At 37.0% G+C, this 20,946-nt stretch overlaps 1 protein-coding gene across 1 annotated transcript in view; it reads left to right on the plus strand.

Moving 5' to 3' along the window:
- Positions 1–8,976, plus strand: part of LOC142143456 (cytochrome P450 2K1-like) — a 38,597-nt gene extending 29,621 nt beyond the window's left edge. The window contains exons 8-11 of the mRNA XM_075201307.1: positions 1,245–1,380; positions 1,581–1,765; positions 4,889–5,030; positions 8,278–8,976. Of these exons, the coding sequence (XP_075057408.1) occupies positions 1,245–1,380; positions 1,581–1,765; positions 4,889–5,030; positions 8,278–8,456 (642 nt within the window). The 3' untranslated portion in view covers positions 8,457–8,976. The remainder of the gene's footprint in view (positions 1–1,244; positions 1,381–1,580; positions 1,766–4,888; positions 5,031–8,277) is intronic.
- The last annotated feature ends 11,970 nt before the right edge of the window (positions 8,977–20,946 follow it).

Here is a 20,946-nt window from a genome sequence, read left to right on the forward strand (position 1 = left end):
GCACTCAGAAATTCAGCTCTATTATAAGGGTGTATATGAGACCCTACACTTTGTAGTGCAAATTCAGAAACATATAGTGAAATGACTGCTATACTAGGATTACCACTCTCCTATTTCTATTCTATCACTTTGCCTGCTCTATACTGTGACCTAACCCTTCTCTGTCCCTCCCTCAAATGGCGCTAGATCGCCGTGGAGGTGGGCAGTTATTGATTCCAAAACTTGCGAGATCCAAGATCTGAGATCCAACAACGTCACAATGACATTTTGCCTCGTTTTGAAACCTGAATAGGCGCGAGAGTACCGAGTAGACTAGGCTCGGTACTCGGAACCCCAAAGTTTAGAAGGATTTGGTTTTAAGGGAACCGAGCCCGCCCTTCTCTCCTTCAAACATTAAGGGGCAGATTCAACTTGCCACGAGGTGCCCCAAACATGGCCATCATGTCTGGCTGCGTACATTGCCGGGTAATGCAGTACAGAAATCACTAATTTTCCCTATTTCTGTGGGATGCAATGAAAAATTAACAGATATTTTAGTAAAAACTGAGAAGCGATGTGACTCCAAGGATTGTTCCAAAGACACTTCACGTCAACTGGCAGTCAATTGAATTGCCCCGTAAGAGTTACAGTATAGGAACTATCACGGAGGATTTTTATGGGTGTAATGCTTCTTTTTGTCAAACTCTCTACCACATATTTTACATACACATATAGCAAAAATGGAACACATTTCTTTTTTACATATTGTGTGATCAAGCTCTCCTGCTCCAAGTGCTGGTTAAGAAGCATTGAGGGGGATCATATTAACTCTTTCCACTCCATACTATGGACTTGCATCACACGCCGTAAGGGGTGAACGCTGTAATTGTCACCCTATGTGAAAGATGCTTGATCCTGCCTTGTGGTTAAAAGAAAAGTTCTCCATTTGTACATATGATATACGCACAAATATGGTGCATATGAATCAGGGGCATAATATAGTGTACAATACATAAATTATTTGAATATACATTGATACCTAGCACACGTAATCGCCACATGGCAACGCAGTACTATGATTATACTCTATGATCATACTCTGCAGTAATATATATGCTTTAAATATATTTTAATGGTTATATATGCTTTAAATATATTTTAATGGTTTTCCTGCTTATTTTTTAAGCACTAAGCTTTGATACCACTTAATGTTCATTTTCATGTTGCTATTTTAACAATGCATGTCTTATACATTTCAGGAAAAGCCTGGTCCCGAACTATATTTCACCAATGAAAATCTAACAGAGCTGGTAACAGATCTCTTTTCTGCTGGCATGGAGACCACCTCCACCACTCTGAGATGGGGTCTTCTGTTGATGATGAAATACCCAGAAATCCAAAGTAAGAGATCATCTTGCATATACTATTCTATATCATATAACTTATCATATTCCGAAAGGAAAGCTATATATAACAAGATGCACATATCAATTAAATGATACTTTTTGCCGGTAAGTTAAGTGTCGGCAAAAATCACCAATCTGAGAGTGTGAAGACACAACGGGTGTTTTAGTGTTTATTAACTCTTATTTTGGAAACAGGAAAAGTCCAAAGTGAGATTGAAAATGTTATTGGTTCATCTGAGCCTCAAGTAATTCACCGTAAAGAAATGCCCTATACTGACGCTGTTATTCACGAGATTCAAAGATTTGGAAATATAGTTCCGAATAGCCTCCCGCATGCTACTACGCAAGATGTCACATTCAGAGGCTATTTTCTACCAAAGGTAAGAAGCACATTTTATCTTGTTTCCCAATATTGCAGGTATTGATTACTTCAAGGCTAGTTTACATATGTATTAACAATAGGGATGTTCACTGAACCCCGTGTTTTGGTTTTGGATCTGAACAACTTTATGTTTTGGTTTTAGCAAAACTGCCCTCGTGTTTTGGTTTTGATTTTTTTTTTTTTCAAATTGCTAAAAGATGCTAAAATGACATAATTTGGCGCTTTTTTGTTCCTACATTATTATTAGCCTCTATAACATTAATTTACAGTCATTTACAGTCAATTTTTGTCAAGTGACAAGAACACTGCTACCCCTCCTGTTTCTGTATGAACAATGGCTCTGAGGAATGTCACTGGAGAATGAAGAGTGACAAGAACACTACTACTCCTGTTTCTATGTGAGCAATGGCGCTGGATCTCTTGGGGAGGGAGTTACTTATGGAATCCAAAACCTGCGAAATCCAAAGACATAATGATGATGTTTTGCCTAGATGCAGGAAGCCGGAAACCTTTCCCGGCTCGGTTGTCGGAAAACCGAGCCTGAGCATCTCTAACTAGCAATTATTTATACAATTATTAACAAATACAAACTTTTAATAGACAACATCTAAAAATCATTTCCAGGTATATTTTACAGCCGAGCCCGTTCTCCAGTCCCCATCATGACATCACAGCGTATTTACTGAACTGGGTTATAATGTCACTTTTTGCAGGGGGTTTGCATTGTAAATATTCTTATTGAATACATATTAAACTTTAAAGTCTAGCAAATAAGAACAGTTTGTTAGCATTAAATCCACAAAATAATAGGAATTGTATTTTTTTGTGCTGTTGATCAGGTGGCCAGTTTTCAAAGACAGAGGCATTTTGTGGAATAAGAATTTCATTGGAGGAATCTTTAAAACCTGAAATCTATGTTATTGTCACAGCAATTAATAAAATAAAAACAAAGTAATATGATAAGGTTTATAAAGCATAACCATATCCGTTAGAAATGTAGGACCTAAAATTAGTAATAGACAACTCAGAACTTCTCTATAAAGAGGAATAGTATAAGGCTGGGTACACACTACAGGGTTTTTAGCCAATTATCGGGCCAATCACATGATGAAGTGTAAAGGCTGCACGATGACGGCATTATCGTTCTGAAGCACATTGTATCATTTCATATTATTTTTAAACTGAACTAAAAATCTCGTTCAACGATGGAACAATGTTGCTCCATTTCTGCCGGGTGTATGTACTCAGGACCGGCAGTGTCAATATAGAGTTTGCAGAGTCACGATCTTTTCAGCTGTTCGTTATGACAGATGAAGAGCACAGATCTGAAGGTTAAGCGTGTATAGTATATACACATAAATTAACCTGCTGATTAGGACTTTTTTTTTTCAGTGGTTGGCAAAATCCTTAACACTATCGCATTGGGAGAAATTTTCTGTACTATGTACCCAGCCTGAATGCAATTAGTTATCTCTGTATTCTCAAAGTCAGTGATTCAAAGTCCACATTTTCAACTCAGTAGATTAGACAGCTGTCTGACTGTTTAGGGCCAGATTCCTGAAAGTTTACCGCCACATAGGTACAAAGTTGATAAGTATACAATCAGAAAAGAGATACAAGTTCCATTCAGTCACACAAGTTCTAATAATCAAAGTAAAATTGCAATCACACGTTACATGAAGCTGATTTTAATGTTGTAAATCCATTTTAAAAACACCACAAGACTAGCATTACAACAGAACAATGATTCAATCTAAGAGAAGAACAAATCCTTGCATAATGTAACATAAGATGCACACAAATCTGTCCCTGAATAGTTTGTTCATTGCTGAGATTTTCCTTGGCACTTGTTTATATATTGCTTTTAATTTAAAATCCTTACCTAGTTGAAAATAAGATGTATAGAAAGTCAGTGACAGCAGGTATCTGTCAATAAATTGAAAATAGGAAAGTGGAAGACTGCATTATGCAGTCAAGTAAAAAGTAATATTGAATGTTATTCATTAAAGCTGGAACAATGCACTGAAGGGAGGTTTAATGATCCCTGTAATAATTTTCAAATGTTGATTATCCATCAGCTACAGACAGCTTATTCTTAAACACCGAGGGACTGGTGCAGGTTGAGTACTACGGTCGTTTGAGTAGCGTCTCTTTGGTAAAATTTCTCTTCATATGTCCAGAAAGTTGGCACAAGCATATGTGCTCATACACGATTCTGCCACTAATAATAACCTGCACCTGGAAAGGCGAGAGGACGAGGGGTTCTATGTGTCGGAAGGGCGTGTCTACGCACACTGGGGGGAAAATGCATATATGCCTAAGAAAGGTGCAAATAGCAGAGGACGATGAGGACGGTCTCCGGCACTAGCAAACCGCTTGTGATTGACAATTGCACGGCTGATGCTGATTGGTGCTTTCCTCATTCCACAGACATATATTATGGTTTGTGTGCATGCTCAAGCAAAACATTTTTTTGTACAAAGGACAGGGAATTGTTTCTGTTGTAATAGAGTTTGTTTGAGATATGTAATTATGAATGCCTTTATTGCACATAAAACAAATGGATTAAAACATGGGCACAAGTGGGACGTAACTGTCTGTGACATCTACCTGGTGTAAATCGGGCACATATGCTAGTGGTTCCATAAATCTTAAGATCCTTATGGATTAGCATATGGGTTTATTATGTGGCTTTTTTTAGCACAAATTATGCCCAATTGATGACCAACTCTGCATCAGGCCATGAGAGTCAGAATTATATAAAGTTACTGTTATTTTATAGTGACACAAGTGCTGTGATACAAGCTGACTACATGCCCTTATCACCCCATAAAACAGTAAAATATTTCTCCAGTAAAGGGATAAAGGGTGCACCATGAATTTTGAGTAGAGAAAGTGGTCGAAGTGGCGGTATGGAAAATGTAGGTGAATGGAATTTGGTAGTGTTACAATGAAGGCAATTGGAGAAATGCTGGTATGGCATACCACCGTGTATCCCCCCACTTCCACCACTGAGTAGAGACATAAAAATACAATATTGTTAACAATAATAATACTGAAAGATGCAGACTTCAGGTATCCTATACAAGTGTCACTTATGCAAATGTTTACAACTCTTTAGGGGACACAAATAATTCCACTGCTGACATCAGTGCTGTATGACAAGGATCACTTTGAAAAACCAGAAGAGTTTTACCCGGAACATTTTTTGGATGCCAGCGGCAAGTTTGTAAAGAATGAAGCATTCATGCCTTTCTCAGCTGGTGAGTTAGATGCGTTATTTCCCTTAATGTAACTACATAATGGACTGAAACTATTATTTAAGTATTTAAGTTCAGCAGTCCATTGTATACAGCCTAATATCAACAATTACAAACCATACAGAAGCAGAGACAAAGTCATGAACTTACCTCTTAACTTACCTTATTCAGGGAAAGACAAAAGATGGGTAGTACAAATGACAACAGCAATTTCCATAATTTGGAGGGTCATGGTGGTCATCATGTTTGAGAACACTGGAGAAGAAAAATCAGGGAGAACAGTACGGGAGGTATTGCATGAGTAAAGACCGCTTTCATAAACAAATTGCTATAGTCCTCAAGGACCATGGACCATTGCAAACCGAGAGGTCAACTCGAGAGCTGATCAGCTGATTTGTTTTAAACACCACCAATTTCTAGACTGTCTACTCTTTATATACACACTTCATTCTTTATATACTACACTATGGTACTAGCTGTCCTTTGTGGGCTTACCACATCCCTTCTACTTGTTTGGTTTTGTCTCTCCAGTGGCTGGCCACACCTCATCTGGTGGGCCTCTACCATTGCATTTCCCCTCTGGGCCCTTCATGCCCCGGTCTTACAATATACACACACAAATATGTTGTCACATGTTCGTGTAGGGGTTGCTGTCCTCTAAGGTGGATTGTTGCATTTCAGCCAGATAAATTACACAAATCCAGTGATACAGGTTCAATAGCCTCAGCAAGTTTTATTCACCAGCTTGTAAACAGAACAAAATACCTACCAACTCCAAAACTATCCTTTCAAAATGGTACCTCAATAACGGGTAAAGGGACAATGCAGACTTTTAAAGTGTGGCCTAGGAACATGGTATTGATACTCAGGGCAGGATGCGCAGTAGTCAGACACATCTTTATGGACCCCTGGTCAGAAAACAATGCTGCAATATTCTTTCTGAGGTTTTTTTCTACCCCTAGATGCTCTGCATTTATGTGACCATGAGCCAGGTTTAGCACAGTTCTTCTATATGCTCTAGGAACTATTAGCTGTTGCACAATATCCTCTTCCTTTTTGGACATTTGATACAAAAACCCTTGATGTATTGCAATGTGAGGGTACGTCAACCTACTATCGAGCTCTAGGGGGTTTCCCATCAACCACTTTTATATTTTCTCTAGCCTTTAACAGAGTGGGGTCCTTTAACTGCTCTGATACCAAACATATATTTTCTCAATTCAAGTTCAGGCATAAAGTCAACTGGTTCAACAACATTTTCTTCCTTCAGTATCAGGTACATTACCCTGCTCTCCACTGCTGTCCTCGTTACTTTCTGAATCCCCAAATATATTTGAGAAAGGGACCATTCAAGATTTTGGTAACACTCCCACCACCACCTGGGCTATTTGCTTGTTTAACCAACTGGGTTTCCCACAGCTGCCAGAAGTGGGAAAAATCTTGTCCCAGTATTGCTTTAAACTCCAAACAAGGACTAATCCAAAAGTGAACACCACAGAACCACACTGTGTTACTATATTCACTTCAGCGGTAGCATAATACTGAGTATCCCCATGTATACATGTTAACCCAACGGTTTTCCTTTGATGTTTTAAGGGGCTCCCCAACTCAGCTTTTTACAAGTGTCACTATGCTACCAGAATCTGGTAGCGTCTTTATACATTTGCCTTCTATGGTAATTACTAGAGATGCTCACTGACCCCCGTGTTTGGGTTTTGGTTTTGGATTTGGATTAGCCTTGTGTTTTGGTTTTGTTTTGGCAAAACCACCCCTGTGTGTTTTGGTTTTGGATCTGTATTTTTTTAGAAAAATTACTAAAATATGCTAAAATCACATAATTTTGTTCTTTTTTTTGTACCTACATTATTATTAACCTCAATAACACTAATTTCAAGTAATTTGCAGTCAATTTTGACCACCTCACAGGTCACATAATTATTTTCATACACTTTTGCACACTTAACAAACCAAGCACTTCTGCCACAAAAGTGCCACTCCTTGTGGCTGAAGTGCTTGGTTTGTTTGGGTCCCCACAAAACAAGGTAACTATGGCCTTAAGCCACCTAAGGTAACATTGCTGTTTATTAACTCTACTGTGTCAAGATGTTGTTGTCATCATCCTCATCCTCACCCTCATCAGTGTGTACATCCTCCTCACACATTATGAATTCATCACCACTGGAATCCACCATTATAGAAGTCTCAGTATTTTGATAGTATTGGTGTGAAAGGCCTTCCTCATGAAACTTGAAGTTTATTTTTATGAACATCATCTTTTTCACATTTTGAGGAAGTAGCCTCCTACGCCAATCGCTGACAAGGTTTCCGACTGTGCTAAAAACTCTTTCCGAGTACACACTGGAGGGTGGGCAGCTTAGGCAGTGCAAATTGAGTTGGTACATGGGTCTCCAAATTCCCTTTTTTTCCTCCCAGTATGTAAAGGGACTGTCTGATGGGTCTAATTCTATGCTATTGTGAAAATAGTCTTTTCATCATTTGGATGCTGATAGTAAGATCATATGTAGTTACGGCAGAGGTGTCAGGTTTTTTGGTCAATTCATTTAGACCAGACCAGATGTCACATTTTGGTGCAGAGCCATCTGCTTCATCCCTGGGTCTCTTGTGAAAGCTAAGTTTTTTCCTAGCAGCATTTGAGTGAGAAACTGAAGGAGGAGACACCATCCTGATACGTAACACTTGAGCTGTCATCTTGCTCACCAGGAGCAACTTGCATCTCTTCAGATCTGGGTCAGTTGGAAACAAAGAGATGACATAGCTCTTAAAATGAGGATCAAGCACAGTCGCTAAAATGTAGTGATCCAATTTCAAGATTTTGATAACTCTTGGATCCTGGCGAAAAGAATAAAGTACTTGTTCTACAATTCCGACATACTTTGCGGAATTGCTTTGTTTAATCTCCTCCTTCAGGTTCTAATTATGGGGTTAAGCCCCCCCCCCCATCTTCAACAACGCAGAAATCTGGATCCGGGATTTTTGCCTGCTCTCTCGGGAGTCAGGGAGAACTCCTAAAATTTCGGGAGTCTCCCAGACATTCCGGGAGAGTAGGCAACTATGATATATATTATATATTTACATATGTAATGCATCACCACAATATACACAAATGTAATGAGAGGTAATGAGTGGATTAATAATGTTGAAAAACTCAAAAGTAATGTACTTCACTGAATTTCTTAAAGTATTTGGAAGATAATAATATTAAAGGCTCTTCCACATCTCTTTGTCCTAGGTAAGAGAAGTTGTGCTGGTGAGACGTTGGCCAAGATGGAGCTTTTCATGTTCTTCACAAGGCTTCTTCAGAAGTTTACATTCCAGGCTCCTCCAGGGGCTGAACTGGACATAACACCTGTCATTGGGATCACATGGTCTCCTAAGAGCCACATGATTTGTGCCGTGCCCCGTACATAAAATAGGATTGCAACCTGCACTGAAAATTTTTTTAAATATTTTTAAATCTAGGTTTATGTTAGGGCTAATCTGCCTTGCATCCTGTGCGCACTCACATCTGCTATGTATTTCTGCTACATAAGTGTGTCTCCCTCTGAAGAATTGCTTCTGCTTTCAATCAGATCTGAGCTGCAGTGCAGTTGTGATTTCCCCCGTGAGTGGATTTGATCACTATTTAAAACCTCACTTGTCATGCACTCATTTGACATGCATGCTTCTTGGCTCTGGCATCTTATCCTGTTTGTTCCTGACCTGCTTCAGTATTTCATTTTTAACCTGACTTCCGGCCTGCATCATACAGTTTTGCTGGTTTTGGCTCTACTCATTTTGAACTCCTGATATTTGCTGGCTTCATACAAGTTTGCTACTTCCTCGCTCTGCTTCTGTTTGTCTCTTGGCTCCAGTCTTCTGATCTGTATCAAGGACAGACACGGACTATGGTAGCTATCCTCTGCTTTCCTGTAGGGCTTCACAGTGATTAATGGACTCTGTGGATATTTGCACCAGCTTTACAAGAACTATTATTTACTATTTTGCATTGCATCAGACTGTGTAAACTTGCACCAGAATATCTTCAGTGTCCTTGTTCATACTTTGCAGTTCCTCAAACTGTCATAGTACTGCATGATTCCTGCATAGCTTTGTGGCTAATGTATCATACTTTACTTTGGAGACTTTGTTTATCCTGTCTGCTGGTGATTTCTTCAATAAAATCCATATTGTTTATTAATTCAACATTATTACTAGTGTGATTTCCTAACAGCTTATGGGGTGTCAAAGATATTTTATTTTGGATGAAGGCAATTTATTAATATGAAAATATTTACATTGTTTTATCTTATTTTAGTATATAATTAATATTTGATGTGGTATTATTATGTCAATTGGATCCTTGCGTGTGAGCTGATGAGAGGGATATGAACAGAAATGATGGAGTTATTCAAAGAACAGATGTTTCTAATCAGAGATGTTGGACAAAGAGTTCCAAGAATTTCTTCAAAATCTCCATTGCATGATGGAGAGCTAAAAGGATCAAGATACGCCTATATACCTTCTCAGCCAATTGTAATATGACATTTGTAAATTGTAGTACAACCTATTTTTGCTGGTACTAAAAGTAATTGTCTGGTGTCAAAGACCAGAATTTTCAGAGATTGAAAATTTGAGAGTGGTATTATCACAGCGCATGCTTTTCTTTTGTAAATAAACAATGATATAATTTTATTCTTAAAGTGTATTTTTCTGAAGAAATTAAATTATTACTTTAACAAAATTGGAGGCACTGCTGAGATTTCTCAAAAATGATTCGATTTGGAAAAGGGACATTTGGATTTCTTATTTTGAAATGTATGGTCGACGATTTTCTCTTTTATAAAGGAAGGTAAGTTATTGCCGATGCTTTTGAAATAGAGAGAGATGTACACCATGGATTGCAAACTGGTTATCTTGTGGTTTTTTTCCAATGAAATTTGTGTTGCAGAAATGACAACTTTTAGGTTATTATTTTTGTTTATAGTAACAGTTTTAGAATTTAAAAGTAGGAGTTTAAAGTGTTACATTTTTCTGTCTGCTACTTTGCTAAACAGTACATCATATGTATTTCTGTTATTGGAATGTAGGCAATATAAAAATATTTGCCTGAGTTCAGGGGAGGCTGCTTTGTGAACTGCTTATCTGAGTATCAGTGTGTGTTAATGAGTGTTGAGAAGTTAAGAGATAAAATAAGGAGTTAATAAATCTACGTAGTCACTGAAAACTGTGCTGAGATTGAGGCATGACGTGAGGCTTAATGGACTTCCTGTATAGTGCAACTGCGGGGTCACTATCGATTGATCGCACACTGCTGGACGCATTCAATGTGAGAAATTTGGACTTGCGTACTGCAGAGTCCAGTTCCTAAAATAAAATAAAGATGAATATAAAATATAATGAGCAATTTATGTACTGCGGGGGATAAATCCTCAATGAAGTATGAGAAATAGATTGTCCATAGGTTTAGATAGAAAAAGAAGTTATATGTTTGTAGAACTGTGGGTTACAAACTAAAAAAAAATTGTTTTTTGAGTGATTTGTGTAAGGCTGTATGAATATGACTAATCATTGTGATAAGCAGTTTCCAAGTGCAGGGTCCTTTGATAAAATATTTTGGATAATGTGCAAAGAGAAATTAAGAAATTGAAAAAAATCAGCAAAGTTATTGACATATTGAAGTATTGTTTGACAGAGAGAATGGGCTAAGAACTGATAAAAAAAAAGTGTTTTACGGTCACCTGAATCTGATATAGGTGATTCTGAAACAGTTATACAATAAAATAGTGGAGAATTATCCCAATAAAAAATAATTTAATAGGGAGTGGCTGCAATACCAGCAGTAACCAATAGATGGCGCAGGGGCTGCTTTAGTACATCAGAAATAGTTAACTGTAACTTTAGAAAAAAAAAAATACAAAAAGCCATATTTGTTAGGTCGTCACAAATTTATTATGGGTTTTGGAAATGTTATTGCCTGAGAGACATTGTTTAATTTTGTGATAATTCTAAATGCTGTGCATGAATGACATTTTTGATCATACTAAAATTACTAATATTTAACATAATTGTGTTGCTAATTATGTATTTTCTCCTGTGAGTTGATTAATATAAACTTTTCATGATTAAGCTAAATAATAGTAAATCTTTTAAGGATTATTATGCATTAGATGTGGCTAAAATGTCACATTAGATGGGTATATGCATGTATATATATTTGTATATGTGGACATAGCAGAGCATAGATAAATGGTTGTTAAAATTTGGACCTGAAGTGTTAGCAGAAACTTTGAGAAGCATTCTTCAAATTGCAACCCTAGAGTGTAGGAATAAGAGTTGATCATTAATTGTGATATATTATTAGTAAGAAAAAGGAAGATTTGAAATATACATCATTGACTCTTCAATTAAACTCTTTTAGACAAAGAGAATTAATAGTCCAATGATTTAAAATTATTCAATGTGATTGTGAACCACACTTAAAAATGTCTGGTAACTATTTTACATGTTGACAAGAATTATTTCTATCATTGTTTTTTTTTGTTAGGACAGAGACCCAGACCCATCCCCCACACCTTTCACTCCTAGTGGAAAGTTTCCTTTGTGTCCAGCACAAGAGAAGGGGGGCCATGGGTTTTGAAGAGAACAAAAAAATACATGTGTAGATTTCTGATAAAAAGCAGAGAAGTTTAGATGTTGAACTATTATCATCATCATTTATTTAAATAGCGCCAACATATTCCATAGCACTTTACAATTGGGGACAAACATAGTAAACTAATAAACAAACTGGGTAAAACAGACAAAGAGGTGAGAAGGCCCTGCTCGCAAGCTTACAATCTATGTGAACTATTAATTTTATTGTCTGATTCTCCTGAGACTTTTATATCACACTGTGATTTTGTATTTATCTTATATGTTAATAACTTACTTTTGTTTTTTGTTTTTTACAGTCTTTGTAGACACTATTGTTAGCTGTTAATATTCCTATATTAACATGGCTACATGGTTTCCAGAAATAAACTGCAATTTTGCCAGTTCAGGTTAAGTATTTTGGTTATTGCTGGACCCAAGGACTGACACATCTTTCCTCAGAAAGAGTGCTGCATATGCACTAGTCGCTAAATAAATCACAAGTGCACATCTTTCTAGGGGTGTGTATGTGGAGTTTACATGGAAACTATCAAAGACCTATTGTATATTATAGTGATGAATTTAGACATAGATGCTCATTCATTGTCAATCTGTTTAAAAGTAGTTGCAACTGTAGCATTATTCATAGATAAAGTAAAATATCTAGTACTTAGTCAGAAATTATTTCTTTTCATTCCGGATCCTGTTTTGCTCTTGATGAATTTTGCACAAACATGACAAGTCTTTGCTGCCAGAATGTAAAAGTTTTGTTATTCACAGGAATTGGCCCTCTGGAAGTTGAAGGGATGTGTACAAGATACCAATGGTACATGGAAAGATGGTAAAGATAGATCAGTGGCCCCAAAGGCTTACCTACCAGCACTGGCAGAAGCAGCCTATGGTCTGACTCATTTAGATAAGTATGGTATGTGTGGACTTGGGGCCTACTGGTGTGCACCTGGCTTCTCTTCTCATGCAGGTAAAAAGGCTGGTTCATGCTTTATTTGCCTGAGGGAAGAATCCAGGTAAAGCCATATCTGTAGAACCATCACATATCCCTCCTGCAGAGACTTATTCCAGGTAATATAAAATTGACTTCATCCAAATGAAAAAAAAATAATTGTAATCTACATTATATACTAATGTTTGTAGATATGTTTAATAAGTGGGATAGAAGTGTAATTCCACTGCAAGTTGCACTGCAGTATTTACAGCAAAGAAATTGGTATATGGATATGTGTATAGATATGGTATATCACCAATGATTGAGAATGACAGAGATACACATTTCAATGTGTAAGTTTGTTTTCTTTTAAATGTATTTTTACTAAAGAATAAAAAAAAGTAACTAAAACGATTTAATGGTATATAAAATACACTGAGTAAAGTGATGAAGAATACAGGGATGATTTGAGTAGAGGTTTTATCTCTAATATTCTATAGTATCAGAACCACTCCCAGATTTCCATTCAAATTTTTTTTCACCATATTAGATTTTGTTCAGAAGACAACCCAATATTATTATCAGCCCATAAGAGACTTTTAAAATGCATTAAAGATGTAACTTTGAAGTACCTGAATGAGATGAGTATGTAGTTTCAAAAGCAACAAGATACTTTGAAACTGATTGTACTACAAATGCCTATTGAGAACTGTCAGTATATACAACCAGGAAAATGTTATGGTCAGAATTTTTTATTGTTCTAGTTATTTGACAGAACGATGGGAATAACCACAGCATTGAAAGTTGCTGAAACAAGATACTTGGATGGACATATCCCACTGCAAGAAGGCAGTTGATCCGACAGTTACCTGAAGAGACGCAGAGACTAATAAAGTTTTGGAACCATATATAACAATTTTGTTTCATTTCTTGGATAAAGATGTGGTTCAGGAAGAAGAATCTGACCCAGAAGTCAAAGGAAAATATCCTTATTACTATTGTTGTCACCGCTATAGGCATGATTTATTTTTACTGGTATACCTCATATTATTTTTTTTATGGACATTTGGTTATGAGGACCTGATGGTAAGATCAGGTAGTGGTTTTGAGGAAATGGGGGCATAGAGTCGTAAAAATAGAGAATCAGAACTGTCTTCATCATTCATTCTACTCATAACTAATAGCACAAACAATAATGACACATACAAGATAGAATTAAATAGAATTATGTTATGAAACATAATCTAGAGAAGATAATTATATGGATGTATTAATAAAAGTAAAGAGAGATTTTGCAAAGATATATATAACATGACATTATCTGCAGTTAGATTAAAAACAATATATAATAATAATTTTTCAGGTTTTGGTACATGGTCTCAATCGTGGATGCATTCATTAGGAAGATTTCTTCTTTTTATATTAGGAATATTGTTAGTTATCTATTTTGTATTAAAATGTATACCAGTACTTTTCAAATTTTGTAAGAAAACATTGAGTAGAGAAATTAAGAAAGTGAATAATACAGGGGAAGAAATTATAGAACTGTATGAACAAATTAAACCTCGTAATCATAATATTGTGTGATAGTTTAGAGAACTATCAAATGAGGGACTGTCAAAGATATTTTATTTTAGATGAAGACAATTTATTAATATGAAAATATTTACATTGTTTTATCTTATTTTAGTATATCATTAATATTTGATGTGGTATTATTATGTCAATTGGATCCTTGCGTGTGAGCTGATGAGAGGGATATGAACAGGAATGAAGGAGTTATTCAAAGCACAGATTTTTCTAATCAGAGATGTTGAACAAAGAGCTGCAAGAATTTCTTCAAAATCTCCATTGCATGCCGGAGAGCTAAAAGGATCAAGATACGCCTATATACCTTCTCAGCCAATTGTAATATGACATTTGTAAATTGTAATACAACCTATTTTTGCTGGTACTAAAAGTATTTGTCTGTTGTCAAAGACCAGAATTTTCAGAAACTGAAAATTTGAGAGTGATATTATCACAGCACAAGCTTTTCTTTTGTAAATAAACAATGATATAATTTTATTCTTAAAGTTTATTTAGCTAAAGAAATTAAATTATTACTTTAACAAGGGGCATTATTAGGAAATTATTTATTTTTTTCAAAGCAATGTAAGTCACTTACAATATCTATGCTTTTTTTCTGATATGTGAGATGGGCTTGTGCCATCTTTAGAAGTTCTACCTGTTTTCTACCATGCAAGGGAGTAAAGCCCTGAATAAATATTGCCTGAAAAGGGTATATACCATAGGTACCAATACTAATATTATTCTTTTACATTTATAAGGTGCCTTTTACTCTTTTAGTATTTTCCAAACAGCCTGCTTAACTTTAGTAATGAAATAATACCTCTAGTGCATAGTTAGAACAGCAGCAACATGATATCTATAATATATGATACTCAGAAAAGTAATTAGAGAGCAAAAAAGCTTTTCATGTAAATAAGACTACTAGTTGAACTATTATAGAATATTGATTAATGTAATGCAAAGAAACACACAGTTGTGTTATATGTGACGCCAATTAATTTTGCTGCAAACATGTCAATTTGATGAAATCATTTTTGTCTAAATTCCAATGTCTGTGTCATCAGCTTCAATTTCAGCAGATTAAGAGTCCATCCTATGATTATTTCTGGCTTGAAAATATTTCAAACATTCAAGTGGAGGTTCCATGGAGGACTAAAGGACTCAAAGAGGGCAAGCTGTGCAGTATCATAGTGCTTGGGCAATTCCACCCATCATCAACATCTGTAGAGGATCAATCAGATGTAACTTGGAAATGGTGACAACAGGTCTTTTATAGCTACATAGGTTTCTGCTTTCTTCAGAATTGCTACTGCTTTAGGTGATTGTCATGACAGAAGCAGTGAAGCCCCTAACGGAAGGGAGTGTGTCATTGCTGAGGTCATCAGGGCCAAACCTAAGTGAAGACAACTGCTTAGGATGAGGTTTAGGTTTCTACACTATTTGTGGAGCTCCAAATAACACCTGGGCAGCATGTAACAAGTCTAGGGTGAAGCCGAAGAAGCAGCCAAAGTAGAATTGAGTCCAGTTCTTATAGATTGTTTTATGTTCGTTTTAAATGTCTTTCTACAAGATCTATTCTAATTTATTTAATAAACTGGTGCACATCCTTGACCATTATACAATAGGAAATGTTATGCTAAGAAATTGCATATTCTGGGTGATTTTGATCAGCCACCTGCATCTCTGGGTTCTGATACTGGAAGTTAGAAATCCCTCTCAACCCTAGTTGGATTAAGCTGCTTTGACCAATGTTGCCATAGCTCATATTTTGCCCCAGTTTAAAAATGAATCTAGATCTATCTTGATTAATTATCGATTGCCTAACAAGGGCAGAGATCATAACATTCTCCATAAAGATTACAAATTTATATTTAATAAATATTTTTGTAAATGTGTTAAGGGTTTTTTATTCTCCTTTTTTATTTTTCAAATAAAATAATATTAAAAAGCTTTATGATTTAGACTTCAAGTTCCCTAATAGATTTAAGACATAGCATCTCTATTTCACATAATAATAATTCAGACAGTAGATTACACAAATTTAATTTATTTAACAGAGTACTGAATTTATTTTAACTGTATTTCATTTTTGTGGAGAGTTTGTACACAGATGCAGCCGATTTAATTCCCTTGTTTGCAGGTTAAACATGTCACAGACCGCTCCCATAACTAGGTGCTGCTGTGTGACTTGCCCTTTAAGGAGCTATGCTGGTGCTTGTCTCCTGTTTCAGAGTCTCTACCTGTTCATGGCTGTTTTCTATTTACCTAATTGGAACCTCCTTCTGAAGCTTATTGGTTACTGAAGACTATTTCAACCTCTTGTGATCAGGGACTCATTGCCTGATCTTCATGTTACATACCCTGCCGTGGGTTCTGGCTGTATACCTTATCCTCTGAGTGTCTTCTGGATGTTATCGGTTGCCGAGATCGCCTGTCATCGCTGATATCTATCTGGCTCCGCTGAATACCAGTTCATGGTTCATTTCTAGCTGCAATCATTACTTGAACTTTATCTTCACATTGAACTGTTCCGTGAGTTGCCTATTACAATCTGTGCATACTGATTGGCTCTATTACCTCTCTGCTCGGCAGTCTGTAATTCTTATTGAACTACAATCAAGTTGTGGTGATCTGTGGTTCTGGTCCGGCACGGCTATTATTGTCATTCTGCTGTTAGTATTGCTGGACTATTATTAAGTATTATTGCCGAGCTAGGAGCTGCTCTGTTAATCAAGTTCTGTGCGATATCAGCTGCTATTCTATCAAGTGATGAACCTATGTTTCTCCGTGTATTGAGTTCCTATTGTCACGCTGTACTTCTAGCAACATTCCTTGCATGTCTCTAGTACTTGGACTATATACATCTGTTGTTCCGCTGATAAAGAACCATTATATTACCTGTAACTACCTGCTTGAGTGAATCACATTCCATCTGGATCAGCCAAGTCTCTATACTATCTTCATCGGACTTTCAAGCTGTGTCAGTGATTCTTCTCTATTGATATTGGTGTTACAAGGTGTTAAGTGTTCTGGATCATCATCATCCCAGCGTTGAACTGTATTATTTGTTTGCATGCTGTGGCCTATGGTTACCACCTGAAGTACTGCTGTGATTATTTTATTTATGAGTTTCTGTGTATTCAGCATAGCTGAGTTGTACAATACTTATTACTGCTGTTGCACCATTGAACAATATACCAAAGTTGCAACACTACTCCATCGTCTGTGTATTTCTTCATTGTGACTCTCATCTGAACTTATCCCACCGTGTTCTGTCTCCACCACCCTTTGCTTTACCACCTATGTAGAGGTTGGGGATCCAATAATATCCTTAGCCGTGACAGTACAATTGTTTTAGCCATATCATTTTCACCAGCTACAGGGCAGGTGTAAGAGCTGACTGGTAGTGATGACTGTCACAGCACAGTCTTTGTTTTAAAAAGTACACGTATGCGTCCCACTAGATAGCAAAGAACATATGTATGCAATTTAGAGATACTATAAAAACACATTGTATGTACAGTAGGCATTAAGAACATCTTGATTTATGTATTTAATATTTAAAAAAATGTAAACATCATACTGCAAACAACAGTATTATGAGTAGTTCATTTATTTTGTGAAATACTTTTGTTTGCATGCGTTGTGATGTGATTTTATATTGCACATATGCATGTGCGTATCCTGCACTCTGTTGATATCTAGTAAGACACTCAACATAACATTTAGACAGAGCATACTTACACCCAGATTTAAATTAAAATACATCTCAAGAGCCACACTGATTTAAATACGGTTGGGATTACACTCAGTTTCTGTACTCTTTCTTAAATATGTCCCATTGCTTTTATTTAGATTATATTGCTAATCTTAGAGTTTTCAAAGTGCAGAACAGATCCACTTTAAAATCAACCTCCAAATCAAATTCTTTTTGAAAACTCTTATCACTAAAATTGATAGCAACATGATTTGCAAATTATGAAAATCTGTATTACAGTTTTTCTGATAGAAACAACTTTAATGTTTGCATATTTTCCCAACTTATCTACTTGTGGGGTAGAGTTTTCAGCTGGAATGCATTAGCCGGTTTGAAAAGATAATACTCTGATAACTGCATATTTCTGTTCTTTGCTGCAAACGAATTTCGTAGTCAGCCATGAGAACTGTGAGTTTTTGACATTATAGCAATATTGTTTCAGCTCTCTGCAAAACAGTTAACTTTTGCCCTATGTATGAGACTGGTGATAACTGGGGAGGTCATTTATGAAGTGCACCCAAGGTATACCGCAAAATACCTTAGTTTTTCAACAATGTTATTTGACGGTCCACCCAGTGCATATCAGGGTGTCAGGGAATCACAGGAGCTCTGGATTTGAATGGCCAGTCTGATTTGACACTATCTATAATTGAGGTACAGAGTCTAAAGCAGGGTAGGTATTCACCAGGGACCCGCAAGGAGTTATAGGCTTTGTCGATATCCCAACGCAGGTTTTGGCCCTCTATACAGGTGCCAGACATGAATGTCAAGTAATCGCGTCTGGCATGAATATAGGCGGACTTACTGGAAAAGAAACAGCTAGTTTTTTAAGATGCCAGGAAAACTGCAGATTATTGAAGATACCTGGAAAATGGCGGATGACTGTGGATATCAGAAATACAGCCTTTAACTTCAGAAATAAGGAATACAGCAGATAGCTGCAGATACCAGGAATGCAGCAGATGGCTGCAGATACCAATAATACTTTGGAACAGATGGAATTATTATCAACACAGTGGAACAGAAACTATACCGGAAACACACTGGAACAAAAGATGTACCAGGGATGCACAGGAGCCAAGTCAGCTTACCAGACTAGAGACTTCAAAAACTGGCACCATCTTGCAGTCAAAGGTATAGCGGCAACTAGAGGAGGTTTCAAAAGGACAGGCATGCACGCTTCTTCAAAAGTATGAGAGTGTGAATATCAGCAGCATCGACCCACGTTCTTCAGGACCAAAACCCTTTCATTCCACAAGAAACTGATTTTTCTTACACAGGAGAAGAGAAGCATTATATGAGCCCATCTGGGCTGTGGTAATATGTGATCATGAGGGATTATATAATGGTGATATATGTTCAGTGCTTAGTACCATAGGGCCTGATTCATTAAGGATCTAAATTTGAGAAACTTCTTATTTCAGTCTCCTGGACAAAACCATGTTACAATGCAAGGGGTGCAAATTAGTATTCTGTTTTGTTCAATACTCGCTGTTTTTAGACCTTTTTGTCAGATGTTGCTATGGTATACTGAAGTAAAAAAACAAGCATGTCATAAGTGTCAAAGGCTTTTATTGACAAGTACATTAAGTTTATGCAAAGAGTCAATATTTGCAGAGTTGACCCTTCTTTTTGAAGACCTCTGAAAATTGCCCTGGCATGCTGTCAATCAACTTCTGGGCCACATACTGACTGATGGCCGCCCATTCTTGCCTAATTATTTGTTGGTTCTCCTGTCTCTTGAGGATTGACCACAAGTTCTCAATGGGATTAAGATCTGGTGGGCTTTCCTGCCCATAGACCCAAACTTTTGATGTTTTGATCCCCGAGCCACCTAGTTATCACTTTTGCCTTATGACAAAGTGCTCCATCATGCTGGAAAAGGCATTGCTCTTCACCAAACTATTCTTGGATGGTTGGGAAAAGTTTCTCTTGGAGGATGTCTTGGTACCATTCTTTATTCATGGCTGTGTTCTTCAGCAAAATTAGGAGTGAGCCCACTCCCTTGGCTGAGAAGCAAACCCACACATGAATGGTCTCAGGATCCTTTACTGTTGGCATCACACAGGACTTATGGTAGCGCTCACCTTTCCTTCTTTGGAAAAGCATTTTTCCAGAAGCCCCAAACAATCTGAAAGGGGATTCATCAGAGAAAATTACTTTACCCCAGTCCTCAGCAGTCGAATCCCTGTACCTTATGCAGAATATCAGTCTGTCCCTGATGTTTTTCCTGGAGAGAAATGGCTTCTTTACTGCTCTTCTTGACACCAGGTCATCCTCCAAAAGTCTTCGCTTCGCTGTGCGTGCAGATGCACTCACACAAGCCTGCTGCCATTCCTGAGCAAGTTCTGCACTGGTGGTGCCCGCAGCTGAATCAACTTTAGGAGATGGTCCTGGAGCTTGCTGAACGTTTTTGGGCACCCTAAAGTCTTCTTCACAACTATTGAACCTCTCTCCTTGAAGTGTTTGATGATTTGATAAATGGTTGATTTAGGTGCAATCTTACTAGCAGCAATATCCTTGCCTATGAAGCACTTTGTTTGCAAAGCAATGATGACTGCACGTGTTTTCTTGCAGTTAACCATGGCTAACAGAGGAAGAACAATCATTTCAACCACCACCCTCCTTTTAAAGCTTTCAGTCTGTTATTCTAACTCAATCAGCATCACACAGTGATCTCCAGCCTTGTCCTCATCAACACTCTCACCTATATTAATGACAGAATCAGTGACCTGATGTCAGCTGGTCCTTTTTTGGCAGTGAAAATGTTGTTTTGGGATAAAGTTCATTGTCATAGCAAAGAAGGACTTGAAATTAGTTGCAACTCATCTGATCACTCTTCATGAAATTCTGGAGTACATGCAAATTGCCATCATAGAAACAGAGGCCGCAAACTTTGTGAAAACCAATACTTGTGTCATTCTCAAAACATTTGGCCATGACTGTATAGTGTTATGAGCGTCTAATTGCTGTCCAATAACGATTGTCCACTTCCAGTGATGTGGTTCCAAAGCACA

Source organism: Mixophyes fleayi, chromosome 3, assembly GCF_038048845.1.
Source record: "Mixophyes fleayi isolate aMixFle1 chromosome 3, aMixFle1.hap1, whole genome shotgun sequence".
Classification (NCBI taxonomy): Eukaryota; Metazoa; Chordata; class Amphibia; order Anura; family Limnodynastidae; genus Mixophyes; species Mixophyes fleayi.